The sequence below is a fragment of the Manacus vitellinus genome, unplaced genomic scaffold, assembly GCF_001715985.3.
Source record: "Manacus vitellinus isolate BGI_N305 unplaced genomic scaffold, ASM171598v3 scaffold_32_pilon, whole genome shotgun sequence".
NCBI lineage: Eukaryota > Metazoa > Chordata > Aves > Passeriformes > Pipridae > Manacus > Manacus vitellinus.
In genome coordinates, this window is record NW_021940460.1 from 4441237 (window position 1) to 4455478 (window position 14242).

Consider the following 14242-nt stretch of genomic DNA (forward strand, 5'->3'; position numbering starts at 1 on the left):
AGCTGAGCTGCTGCTGGCAGCAGGCAAAGAGCAACATGTTAATGGTGAGCATTGCTGGCTCCCAGCTGGAACTGGGAGAGTGCTCCTCCTTTAGTCCCTAAAATCATGTGTGTCCAACCTCTTTGGGCCACTTAACCAGACACTGAGCTCCTCATAGCAATCCTAGAAAGCCCATTTCTCTGGATTCTGATGTGAGGGTTTGGGGGCCTGTTGATAACCAGGCTGGCTTAAATCACCAGGAGGGGAGCTCCAGGCTCATCTCTACACACTCCAAGACAATGTAGAAGTCACTCGAGGGGGAAAAAAAGATCTTGCACATGGTTATGGGGAGCTGACATGCTGAATATAAACAAACAATATTGGCCTCTCCCTCTCTGGTTATAACTGTGGCTTCACTGAGTGGATAAGTGAAGGATTTGGATCGATTTCTGCATAGCAGTTCAATTAGTAGAAATCTGGAGACTGTGCCCTTTTTAGCTGCTGGTGACTGCTTTATAGATTCATTCAACCCAGGGAGTAAAATTATTAGTAGAGATTGGGCTTAATTTGAAAATTGTTTATTAGGGTGAGTGAATAGCTTCAAAATAATTTCCACTGCAAAATCCAATTAATTTTCAGGTATGTGTGCTTGCTCCTGCCACCCACTGAGGCAATTAAGAAGTGGGGGAAAGCAGAGGGGATTTTTAAGCTAACCATACTACCTGTGTATTAATTTCTTCTTGGTAACTGAGAACAAGAACTGTCCTGTCATACTGACCCCTTAAAAATGTTACATCAGGGGCCTGCAATGCATTAAAAGACCCAAATAGAGGGATCTGCAGAAACTGCAGGGCTCGGGATGTCTGTGAACAGAGCTCCCACTGTATTTGCTGGAGGGTAAAAGAGAATCCAGCCCAAGTGCTTAATGGGTGTATGAGGTTTTAAGGAGCTGGGGATGCCTGGGAAATGTATTCACTACACCTACACAAAGGATGCCCAGTGGAAATTAATTCCTTCTCGTTCTGCATCTCTTCTAGGGCTTACCAGGATCTCCAGGACAACCTGGGCCAAAAGGATCCAAAGGAGACCGAGGAGAGAGAGTAAGGTTTTACATACACAGAGAGGTTCCCAGCAACACCTGGGGTGATGCCTCAGCAATCACAGACAGCACAGGTCTTTAAAATCTGCTGGGACTACAGCCACAAACAGTTTTAAATGCAGATTTTCTAGGTCTTCTGCAAGAATCAAAACAAGGGTTTGCTGCACAGATAAAGAGTCAAATTGCTTACAAATTCAGGTGTTCTCTAAACAGACTCAGGTAGCAAATATATGGTGTGTAAGAGCCTGTAGAAACCAACTTTCTTCTGCCAGCCAAAGCTCGTTACTGTGAAGTGTTTTTAGTGATCTGACTGAATTACCCCTTCTGTGGCACTAAAGGCTTTAAAAACTCATCAGACTTTTCCTCAATCGAAGTCATTCCCCAGGTCAAATGATGTCCTTAACATATTTGGATTATTACAGTAATGTTCTTAATATGTTTATGTGCTATACCTCAGTCCTTGATGGGCTGTCAAGTGCTGATAACTAAACATAGGAAAAAAAGGGCTGTTTGAATGTTATTTCCAAACTCATGAAGTTTAGGAAGTACCAGAGAAATATCTAACAAGGATATAAATGTATCAGGTTGCCAGTCCAGCATTCAAGCACTGGGAAGGGTTTCAAAGTGGCATTTGGGCAATTAGGTCTGCAAAATGTAGAAGTGGGCACAGAGGGACTGTGGAGGCTCACTCAGACCCCAGTGTGGGGCAGAGTCAAAGGAGGGAAGACAGACAAGGAGAAAAAACGTGGTTGGTACCTCTAAAATGATGGATGTCTGCAGTGTGGCTGCACTGACACAGCCTCGTGCCACAGCTGCAGGAAACAAAGTTGGCTTTTCTTCCAAGTGCCACTTTTGCTGTCCCACAGTTGGAAGTGGAGTGGCTGTAGGTGACATGAGTCCCTCATATGGCAGCATCTCCAGTTCTGCTCACTCTTCCAGTCCAACAGACAGAGGGATGCCTGAAAGAGCTAAGACAGACAAATGCAAATTGGATGACTTCCCAAATCCATGGGAATAACCAGCAACAGACCAGTGATGTTCCTCTGTCCTGGTGGGTGCAAGGGGAGCAGGTCCAAGGCCAGGTTTCACCCCTCCTGAGGCCCTTCCCATCAAGGGGCAGTAGATTCCAAGGGTGGAGCTCATAGGACTATTAAAAGCTCTGTTTTATTTTAGTTTGGGGTGCTTGGTCCTGTTCTTGTGTAAGAAATCACTTGCAGTTCCCTGAAAGACAATTTAAAGTGGTTGTTGGCAGTAATGTTTTTGTAACAGTTTCCTTGTGCAGATCAGCCCATTTGGGCAGGTCTTGGCTTTACTAATAGATTGCAGACTGATGTAATTCTGGGACTAGAATTTAAGGTTCTGATAGGGAGCAAAACCTTAACTGGTGAGACTGCAGCACAGGTTACCAATTACAGCTCAATATTAATTTTCAGTTAAAAAAAATAAAATTAAAGGGCGTGGAATATGGCAAAGTGTCATGTTTCCATACAGGAAACTGATAGCAGCTCTTCCTCAATGATTCATTTAAGATTTTGCTTTAGTTTGGGTTTGCCATATTATTAAGACTCTGCTTATTTTGTAACAAAAGCTTCTTGCACTGTGTCCATTCAGGGCAGACAAATCCTTTAGGCTTTGGTTTTGTTCCCTCCTTGTTAGGAATTCAGAATTGTAACTCTCCCTCTAGGTTTGGGACAAAAGAGATTTTTCAAATATCAAACTGTGTTGATAAATAGAAAAAATAAATTGTATTTCCTGCCTGTCCTCTGTTAGCATGGAAAGGGAAGCTGAACAGCTTTTTGTGTCAGAATTTCTGTAGGATGCTCTGTGTGCTTTTTTGTCTTGTGTGAGTGTGGCTTTGAATGCTGGTTTTGACAACTTACATGCTGCAATTTTGGGTTTGGTGGATACAAATTAGGGCTGGAGCAGAGGAGTTGTGCAGCTGCAAAGAAAAGCAGAGGAGGGTTTACAATATCTATTGAGAGTTGAGAAAATGTTATTATACATTCCTCCTGCTTAATCTCGGAGAGAATAGATGTGGAAGAGACCTGAAGCAGTCAGAGCACATCCCCTGGATGGCACTTCCCTGTGTGCTGCCCACAATCAGCCTCTGCTCATCCTACACAGTGCCAGGGAGGGCTGCTCCACATCAGTTCCAGGCAGAGGAGCAGCTACTGAGGGCCTGGGATAAAAGATATTTCCAACATCCAGCCTAAATATCCTTTGATCCCCTTTAAGCTGATAACATCCTTTCTGTCCCTCCTGGACATGGAGCACAGCCTGTTTATGTATTTTCAGGGTGTTGTTATGCTCCTCTCTGTGATTTTTTCCTCTTGTCTGTGCTTTTCACAAGCCTTACTCATTCCAGGGCAGAATCCAAGTATTTCCCTTTAGCACCTGGCAGAGTGGGCCTTCTTCCCACAGCTCTCCCTGTCCATAGGGGCCTTTGCCTGGTGCTGGCCCAGCACTCCATAGGAGCACAGCTCTCCATGGGAATGTTTGGGAGATGCCCCAGGCCCACTGGTTTTATACAAAGCAGCAGTTTGATGGACTCAAAACCAGCAACTCTCCCTTTCTGGCAAATGCTACAAAAATCTGCCACCAGATAGGTAATTTTTTTGGGGGAAAAAAGGGTGGGTTTGTTGCTGTGTATGTCTGGGGGGGAGAAGAGTCAGGGGAAATATGTGGCTGTTTCATTAATGGATTTCTATTGATGCTTTTATGTTTTGCCTCTTCTTCCCAAGCTCCTGCTTTCTCCCTAAATAATCTGTAACTGCTCTCCTGACCAGGGATTCTGCCCAGAGTGGGAAACCAGCACTGTGGAGGAAAACAGGGGGGAAAAAGGATGCTCAGTTCAATGACATTTCATTCTGCCCCAAACCAACACATACCTAGTTCAGACTGTTTCTATTAAAAAAAAAAAAAAAAGAACAAAAAACCCCCACTGAGAACAATGTGAAAATTAGCACAGCAGGAAAAAGAAACAAACCAACCAAAATCCAAAATATTGTACCTGTGTTTTGATCAGTAGCTGTCGGGGTTGGAGCAGGAGCAGATTAAAGCAGTGCTCGGTGGGAGCCCTGGGCTCTGTGTGCTGCCTGGGCCAGCAGAGGCCCATCAGTTTTACTAGAGAGAAGAATGTGGTGTCTTTGTAAGGAGCAAATCTGCAGCCAGATTCCTTCCTGGTATAATGTAACTGACTGCTGGAAAGTTCAAAAACCTGCTAATCGTCTTACAGGGAGGGCACTGAGCTGAGCAGCTCCACATCCAACCCAACCCCTCCAAAGCCTGATGGGATTTGGAGCTGATCCTTGACAGGAAACTATAACCCCCTTTTGCTGTCTCAAAGTGATAATGTCAAGGGAGAGGAATTTTTTCCCCATATTATCCCAAGTGTAAGGTTTTTCATTAAGCCATCTTAATTCCACTAGTGAAAATTACTCTGTGTTCTTGTCAAATGGCAAAGTATGTCCTAATGACACTGACTTTATTTCCAACAGGGGCAAGCAGGTCTGCCTGGAGAGAGGGGCATTAAGGGATCTCCTGTAAGTGATGCACTTGTGGGTGGGTGCAAGGCTCAGGTGGGGTTGGTGGCACTGTAAGTGCCACTGTGGCTGGTTCAGCCAGCTCTCACACACACTCAGGTCAGCTGTCCCCAGCTCAGACATTTGTTCAATAGACAACCTCACCTTAATGAATTCCTCTGCAAATGAAACATAATCCTCCTGAGTGTAAAAATGCCACAGTCAGGAAAGCATCACACCAGCAGAGGAGATTGCTTTGCCTGAAGGTCTTCTCTGGCCAAACCTGAGCAGACAGAAGCTCTCCCAGGCCCAGGAGGTTCCTGCCACTACCAGAGCCCAAAGGTGGGCACAGTTAAACAGCTCGAAGTACATCAGCTGCTCTCAATTCCCTCTTGCACCTTGGTTTGCCAAGCTGAGCTGGAAACCCTTTAATAACATTAAGAGATGGCCCCACAAATGATTTTTTTGGCTGTACCTGAACAGATGCACAAAGGGGATGTCTGCACATATGGTTCAGTGCAAACAAAGCAGTGGCAGTGAAGAGCTAGTGGAGTTGGGGTTTTTTGGCTGGCAGCATCCAGAGAGGTCCTAGGGCCACTGGGAGGTTTCTCATCTCTCTTCTTGAGTTCCACACCTCATTTCATACAATTCACACAACCTTTTCTTCAGTCCTTCCTCTCATTCTCACCCCTGCTTTGCAACTATCTCAGGGATGTCCAACAGGCTTGAGGAGCTCGGGCATTTCCACTCTGTCTTATTCACTGGTTTATTAGTCTTTTTTTATGTTTAGCTTGTGGTTTAATCTCTCCATGTCATCTGTTCTTTGGGAAGTGTCTGAACGTCCTGGTTGGGTGGGACACAGGACTAATATTCACAGTGGAGGGATCTTTGCTCAAGAAAAGCTTAATGAGCATCTTCAGAGGCAGAAAGTGATGTGACTAATTAATGGCAGCAGGATGGAGGATTTTTGACTTCTAAATCAAAGATGAACACATGCCTGTTTGGGGGAAAGAGTCATTTATCTGTGGTTTAGCCCAAAGTGTTGCTCATGAGAGCTCCATGAGATGTACAAGGCCTTGTTGGGGCCCAGGCCATGGCAGAAGGGCCCCTTGGCCACTGCTGGGCAAGTTTATCCCTGTTAGAAATGGTGGTGACCTCTGAGAAGCTCCAGGGCAAAGCTCAGGAGAGCACTTTGGCCGCTGGCATGAAGTGCCAGTCAGTTTATTTTCTGCTGGTGAAATGCTTCTGCTCCTTTGGTGGGAAAGGATCCAAGTGATCCTGGACAGAGTTCACAGCCACATGTAAACAAGTTTCTGTTTCTTGTTTGTTTTAGGGTGAACCAGGCAAGAAGGGTGAGGAAGGTGACAAAGGTGCTGATGTAAGTGTGTGTTTCTACTGGTTTATTTTCCTTTTTGTCTCCTTAATGTCCTTCAACCATATTCCCTTTCTGTGGGTTTGTGGGGGCAAGGTGACCCAGTTAAAAGTGCAGAGCAAGTGGTGACATGAACCTTGGGTTTGAACTTATTACCTGCCAGAAATGCTGGTCTGTGGGGTTTCCTTGGCCATGTTGTCACCATGTTCTCTGAACACCTCAGTCCCCACCAGCAGTTCTGTCACATGGAGCTGCTACAAGGTAGGGAATTCTCCCTCAGTGTCCCTCCCACATACTGAGGGACATGATCTATTCTCTCCCAGAAGAGATCAAACTGCGTGTACAGAGCACTGGAGTTCTCACATCTCTGCTCTCTTGCCCTAAAATACTTCCCAACATCTCTCTGTCATAACTAAGGCAACAAAGGGAATAAAATACAGCTACAGCCTGAATGTACGTGGAAGTATGTGGGCAGGTTTCAGGCAGCACATGGCCCAGCCAGGAGCTCTTTGAAGAAGGTCTGAAGTCCACCAGGGTGGGCTCACATGGCACTTTTCCAGTTTATAAGGGAGCAACAAGATGGGGCCAGGCACATGTCCCAGTTTCCTGCTGTAACAACCAAGAGAAAGCCCAGGTAACTCAGTGATGTTCAAAGGAAATGTCAGGCAAGAGACAAACCTGTTTTCCAGGTGGTTCAGCAGAGTTGTTAACACAAGTTGCACAGCCTAAAGGTTTGACAGGAACATCCACCCTGGGTTTGGCCCATGGTAGAAGAAGAAACCAAACTGAAAGGCACAGCTTTGGGTCAGGGCTCTGCAAGCATGGGGTATGACTGAGGAGGTGTTCTTCAAACAGGGATTTCTCTTGCATCCCTACTCAACCCTTGTAGGTCATGTCCTTTTTCACATCTTTTCATTTTTAAACATCCACACTGCCTAGTTTGGTGCTCTGGAAGCAACACTATGAACAAGAAGCCTCTTCTGCAACATCCTCCAGTGTTGGTTTTGTTTTCCTTTCTTGCAGGGGGAAGGTGTTCAGCAGCTCCGAGAGGCTCTGAAGATTTTAGCTGAGAGGGTATTAATTCTTGAGCACATGATAGGAATTCATGGTAAGCGTCGCTGAGGTTTCTTTTTCTAGAGAACCAGGGGCTCTGTTGATGATTAAACATCCTCCCAATCTCCTGAGCTCTCTGTCTGGTGTCTGTTCAAGCCAGGGTTTCAAACCTAGGTACCCATCAGGACTTACAGGATGCAGTTGAGGACCTAGAGCTTCCACCAGCTGCTCTCTCTGGCTTTACAGTAGCAGGTGAAATGACCCTTACAGTGATTTTTTTTACAATTCAGACAGCCAAGTCACGAGCAGCAGCTCAAGCCATGTGGCACAGATCACCTACCAGCTTCCCAGGGAGCTGCTTGTTCAGGTCTTTAGGCCAGATCATTTAATCCTGTTAACAGCATCTTCCAAGTGACTTGAACACCAGTGAGCCTTGTGCAGCTCTGCACTTTGCAGAGAAAGCCCAAGCAGTGCTGCCATGTCACCCTGAGAATCAGTGATCTCTGAATGTTTTGTGATTGTAACTTATATAAAACCTATTTTCACAATCAGATTTAAAGGAAGTCCCACATGTTCTACACTCAGATTTTTAAAATGATCTATTGAGGTTTATATTTGCTCTCCCATCACTGGTACAGTGTGTAACATCATTTCTCAGTGTTTTCTTCCCTTAACCACAGTTTGGTCTTGGTGATTGGCACAGATCAGACTTTTCCTCTTGGGGTACCTGAGGATCAGTTCTCTCACAGCTTCCACAAGCTGCTGTGTCAGTTTTTCCCCTTTCAGGAACCCAGTAGAAGTGAAATGTAGTTTGGATCTGCTGTCCCAGCCTGTGAGGAACAAGGCTGTTCCTTGGCACTGACCCAGTCCCAGAGCACTTCTCTGTCTCACACTCTCCTTGGCACCTCATTCCTGGCCTTGCTTGTAAATTGAGCTGCTCACACCTCCCTTCAGATCAACACCCCCTTTTATTGGGAAGTGGCCTTTGGATATTGGTTCAGCCTATGGAAATGCTAAATAGCCAAAATGTCCAGCAGTTCTGCCCTACTGCACAGGAATAGGTGACCTTTAGGCAGCACCTCGAGGGCCCACAAGCCCCTTCTGGAGCCAGCAGTGCTGAGATGGAATTCTGCTGGACACTTCAAGGCCCACACAGTGTCTGGGCAGTGTTTTGTTGCATGGCTGGACTGGCCCTGCCCTGCCCTGTTCAGTGGCCTCGTGGCTCTCAGAGGCCCCAGGTGCCGTTTCCAAAAGCAATGGGCAGACACAGCACAAGCTTTTTGGAAACCATGAATCACAAGCCCATGATTTAACCACACTCACCCTGACCTTACCTCTGCATCAATCCTGCTTTGCTTCACATTTTCATTGCATTTTATACACCAAGGCTGGGAAAATATATTTTGATGCTGCTTTGCTTTGAGCTGGTGGAGGGACCTGGGAGATGCCCACTAGATTTCCTGGGCAGCAATCCATGTTCTCCAGGGAAGAGGGGAAAGGAAGCCAGTCCATAAGCACAGTGCAGGGTGTTTACAGGATCCAGGGCCTGGCTTTGACTTTGGACCTTCATTTATAGCAGTATAAAGCAAAAATTCAGCTCTTGGGAAGCCTGTGTAGACACAGGGGCTGGGACTGGGGGTTCACACGGCCCTGCCCCTGCAGAACTGCCTGGTTTACCTATTTTGTTACATTCTGTGTGGAAGTACAGCAGCAAACAAGGCATGTGCTGCTGTTGTTTTGAAACAGTCATTTCAGCAACTCGTTTTTATTGATATAAATATAGTTGCTGTTACTGCTTGGGATGGAGATGAGTTATTAAACCCATGTGTACTGCTATACCAGTGTAACTGCATCAGCAAGAAGGGATGTTTTTTAATTGTACACTTCAGTTAAGGTCATAGTTAAACACCTATATTGTATGACTTCAGTTTCTTTTTGTCCAATAACTATAGATAATTACATTCTTACTCTTTTGAAATAGTTTCATTCTTTAAGTTAACACGTATCTTAGCCCTACAAAAATACTGTTTAGAAAGGGAACTTGGAAAGTAAGGCATTTTCCCTTGTGCAAATATGTTCATCTTATGTATATGGTTAAGTAACCCCAAAAAACAAAGAGAAAAAGACATAAAATAACAAAAAATAATTACCTTGAGCACAGACCTCCCTGCACTGGAAGGCACCACAGAGGTTTCAGTCACCCAGCACCAACTATCTGGTTGTGTTCCCGCTGTAGGTGTGAAGGATTTGACCACAGGTCCTGGCCCAGCTCAGCCCAGCCCTAAAGCCCCACGCAGAAATGCCAATCCCATGCTCTCATTTTCCCAAGAACCTTCCCACTGAGCGTGGTTTCCAAAACCACAACCGAAGCAACAAGGCAAAACACACCAGCAAACAAACCCCTTCCCTGCAGGGGGAGGGCAGTTTGAGATGATCTGGCCTAGCAAAGCTGCAGAGCAGCCCAGCAGGACACAAGAAGGCCCAAATTGTCTGGCAGGGTTTGGTGCCAGCAGACAGGACACAAACCCTCCAGCAGCCAAAGGCTCCCTGGAAACAGAAATGCTGCCTTGTGGGATCAAACTAAGCCTGGGTGTCTGGCTGGGAAATTGGGCTCTTGGCAGGGAAACACAGAGACATGCAGCTCTGAAGGCAAAAGCAAGAAATTGGGGCATTAGAAACGGTGAGGCAGCATCGAGCCATCAGCATCTGCTGCTGAAGAGTGGCCTGGTCTGGTGGATATTTAGCTTTGTTTAGCTGAAGTAAGAGCAGGGTGGTGTTACCTGGAGGCATTGCAGGAGAAGGGACAGCTGACATCTATTCCCAGCTTTATTGCTAATTTGGCTGCAGCCCTAAGGTGGATCAATCCTTTTGTTCAATCATTTCAGGGCCTCAAAACATCCTCCTTTTTACAAGGAGTGAAATGGTCCTTAAACCCCCAGAAGCATCACTTCCCAGTGACCACCTGGCCTCATCCTCCAGCACAGGACCTGTGGGCAGTGCTGAGTAGCTGTGAAAGCCCAACTAAAATTATAATCAGTGAAAGAACAGAGTTTTAGAAATGAAACTACACATGAGAACAAGGCCTGCTGGGCCACGTGCAGGATGAGCACTGACCCCAGGCAGAGCAGAGAGAAAATATCTACTCCAGGAGTAGTGTGATGGCAGCAAACTGTAGCCCCACAATTGCTTCCTGGCTGGAAAGACAGCAGGAGGGACCCCAGTGCTTCCAGAGGAGGTATCTCCCAGAAGGGCCCCTGCCTGTGTTCCGTAGCCTCCCCTGTTAAATAGTGCTCTCCCGTGACTTTCTCTCCTTACAGACTCTTTGTCTTCCATTGAGCCAGGCTCTGGACAGGATGTGATCCCGGGCTCCCCCCTGAGAACCAGCATCAAGATCAAGCGTGGAGGCCCCCGGCAGCCCCAGCCCTACCAGATCCTCTCCTCGCTGCTGGAGGACGGAGAAGCCAAGAGGAGAAGCAACCGGATGAAGTAGGAGCGGCCGTGTTCTCCCTGCCGGTCTCCAGTTCCAGATACAGTATCCCAGTGCTCATTGCAGACTGCAGAGGGAGGGGGTAGGAGGCTGCAGTGTTGGCAGCTGGGTTTCCTTACCTGGCTAATGCTGTGCCCTTATTGCAGGGAATGTCTTATCCATAGCTCAGAGAGGGTTTTCCTTGACTTTGTTGTTTTGCCTTTGGAATACCAGCTGGCAGGTATCTCAGAAGCTGCCTACAGCAATGACACCTCCTGGCTGTGTCTCAAGAGTTTAATCCTCCCCTTCTTTCCTCACTGCCCTTGACAGTGACTCAGTAAAGCTCTGCTTAACTGGCCAAGACAATCCATCCCACCCAGACTCAAAGCCAAGCCTCAGCCTTGTTCCTTGATGTAGTTGGAGGCATCTGCTTTTATTTCATGTGTTGGTACTGGCTTCCAGGTGGAGGTACCACCTCCACAGGCCATGAAAGCATGACCTGCAAGGATGTCTTTTAAGCAAAGAAACAAATTAGAAAATCCAAAGAACATTTAAAAGTGTTTCTCTGAAATGTCAGGTGCCTCTCTGGACTTTAGCATCAAAATCTTGGCTTTTCATGTTGCCAATTGCACCTGAGTGACATTATTTCTGTTTGTGGCTGGCTAAGCAAGGACTTTTGATGCAAATGTTCGTGGCAACATTGACTTTCTATCTATCTTCAGTGAAATTACACTGTTTCTGTGAAAATACAGAGCAGTTTGCATGAGATATGATGGAATTGTGCAAGAATTTTCCCATACTGTGTTCAGCTTGTGCATACATCCAGAGATAATTAATTTAAGTGGTGGCAATAACTATTCACAGAAAAGGATATTTTGCAATTGTTTCTTAATCCTACAGCAATAAGGAAAAATGTTTTCACAGTGTTTTGTTTTAATCTTGTGAGTAAATCCTTGCCATTTGAATCTGGAGACAGTGTAGTAGCAAACCACAGCCTAAACAATTAGTGTCTTGTCAAGAGCTTATCTTGCACTGGATAAACAGAGAGTCATTTTACTTTTTGCAATAACTTGTTATTTTAGGGGAAGTACCAGCTTCCAGGTTTAAGGAGTTGAACCTGCCCTTCAGTGACAAATGAATCACTCCACCTGCTGTGCTAACCAGGTTGGACAAGCTGAAGTCATTTATGTAGACAGTGAGTTTTGTTAGAAGGGTGAGATTAACCAACAGAACTGATGGTTACTGTTTTTTAATTTTTACTTCCCCTCTTCTGACAGTTTGCAAATTCAGCCCAGGACAAAAGTGATCAAGTTGAGTTTGTGTTTGTCATAAGTCAGGTCCATTGGTCCCATTGTATCTGGTTCCTGTGCAAGACAGTTTGTCTGAACAAGGTGAGCTGTCCTGCTGCAGAATGTCTGTCAGAAGGTGCTGCAAAGACCAACACTGTCCATTTATTCAGCAGCCCAAGTGATCTTCCCAAGGCCAAGCCAGAAGCCTGTGGTTCACTGGAAATGAGGCTAAAAATGAGGAGCTCAGCCAGCCCAACATTAGCCACACATTAAATTGACTTTCCATATACACTGTGAACATGATGTACCCACAGAGATATCCAAGCCAAAACTTTCCTCTGAAGAACCTGAGCAGGTCTTCAGGATTGCTGAATTCACTGTATGTCTTCCCTTGGCCCTGCTCTTTGGAAATCCAGCCAGAGATCCCAAACCAGGTGAAACAGCTTAAATTAATGCTGAGAAAGCACCAGAAAGATGTCTTTTACTTCTGGAACTAAGTAACAAACAGCAGTGGTTTAGGCTGGCTTGGAGGCAGCAGGAATTCATGCCCTTGCCCTGCTTTTGCATCTTCCCTGTGCTTGGCCAGTGCCAGTGGTGGGGTTCATTCAGCTGCCAGCCCACCTGGGTCAGCTTGTGCTGCTGATCAAGTTTTCCAGGGGACATTTCAAAGAAACAAACCCAGAGTGTTGCAAAAGCTTGGAGAGTTCCTTGCCTGCACTCTGAGTTACAGCTGGAGCATGATATGGTCAGAGGACAAGAAAACAAGTAAAACTGCCCAAGTTAAGCAGGTACTGACCTCCAGCAGTCCTTTTGGGATAATGAAATAAAGTCTCTTTGGAAGCATCTCAGTTTCAAATCCAGCAGTAACCCTAAATCCAGTGTAACTCTAAGTTCAGGATGTTTATGGTGCTGTACAGAGCCCATGTCCCGGCATCCACTACTGGGAGGGCAGTGGCTCTTTTGGTGGGCAGCTGAGCCTGGTGCAGCCACTGGAACTTATTATTCTTGGAATAATCTTTCCATTTAATAATTAAATGTGCCCAAAAAAAGATGTTTCCCCATTTACAGGCAGATCACTGTGTAGGAATTGGGAAGTACTTGGTTACCTCTTTGTTGAATCAGGACCATCTTGGTTGTGGATCACATGGACGCTCCAGGACATCACTTGGGGCTTCCAGGAGATAACTCCTTGTGCCAACATGTTGGTGTTGGAAAATCAGGCCTGGAGACTGAGGAGAAATCTCAGTTCACTCTAAACTTGTACCCTGGGCAGACTGGTGCCAGCTATAGTTGATGCCACATTAACAACGTGCCCTCACAGCAGTTTCAGGAACCAAACCAAAGCAAAGCAATCTTTAAAAAGGGAAATGGTGAAACTCAGTTTCACTGGTCCTGTAGGTACAGGGCTGAGTTTGGGGAAGGGGGAACACAAGGAGGCCATTTTCACTTCCCTGACGTTTTGGAGGCTTCCCACTGAAGTGAAAGAGAAATCTTTCTCCCTCTGAGTTTGTCTTCTGAACTCAAAGCTGTTTCATGAGCTTGGTGGGTGCTGAGGCTTTAGTCACTCCTATTGCTGAGGCATTCATATTGATGAGGGGGTTGGATTTTATACTCTTTAAAACAAATTACTGGTAAGATGAAAGGAAAATTTAATGGAAGTTGTTTGCAATTAATCCTGCCAAGTCAATTGTCAAAAGGCTGGTTAAGTTTGGGTTGAGAGCATTTTAATTACTGACGTTTCCAGATTTCTGCATGAGCTCTGTAATTTTTTCTCCCCATACTTTTTGCTTTCTTTAGCTCCATCTCTCTGATGAGGTACTGTATCTTTAATTGGGGGGCAGTAGGATTATACCAAATGGACTTTCTCTCTCCACTGGGGTTTCGTTCCTCTCTACTTACACAAGGATTGGATCACACTGTTGTGCCACCCCATTTAATTATGTTTTAAAGGTGAACACAGCCTCACACACTGACATTAATGATATTGATGACTAAGCAAACCACTCCAACCACATTTTCCATCATAGGCAGGATACTGAGGTTCATTTCAGCCAGGGCATATAAATGCTTCTTGCCATGTCTATGTAACTTAGAAAGGGGATTTATCTTGAATGCGTGCTCATTTAGAAATATATTTTAATTGAAATGTTTAGTGCTTTATCTTACATACATACTGTGCAATACCATAGTGTGTTCTTTCCCTTTTTTATTTTTTTTCCTAAGACTTTTTTTTTTAAATTCTTAATGTTTGTTTGAGCTCCAGTGTGTTTTTGACTTGGATCAATTCCTTGCCCTCAGCTAACCAGAAGCAGAAACATTGCACAACCAAAAACTCTTTGCAACTCGTGCACCCTCGTGTTCACCAGCAGCCTGGTACCCTGGGAGGCAGGGAATGCTTCTCTCCAGAGTATCTCATTTGCACTTACTGTAAGGAATTGATAGTAACCCAGGGAAATAGGAATA

General features: G+C 45.5%; 1 protein-coding gene across 1 annotated transcript in view; it reads left to right on the top strand.

Moving 5' to 3' along the window:
• LOC103763605 (collagen alpha-1(XXVI) chain) overlaps window positions 1-12387 on the top strand; it is a 39660-nt gene extending 27273 nt beyond the window's left edge. The window contains exons 9-13 of the mRNA XM_029961256.1: window positions 1017-1079; window positions 4576-4620; window positions 5933-5977; window positions 6995-7079; window positions 10342-12387. Of these exons, the coding sequence (XP_029817116.1) occupies window positions 1017-1079; window positions 4576-4620; window positions 5933-5977; window positions 6995-7079; window positions 10342-10514 (411 nt within the window). The 3' untranslated portion in view covers window positions 10515-12387. The remainder of the gene's footprint in view (window positions 1-1016; window positions 1080-4575; window positions 4621-5932; window positions 5978-6994; window positions 7080-10341) is intronic.
• The last annotated feature ends 1855 nt before the right edge of the window (window positions 12388-14242 follow it).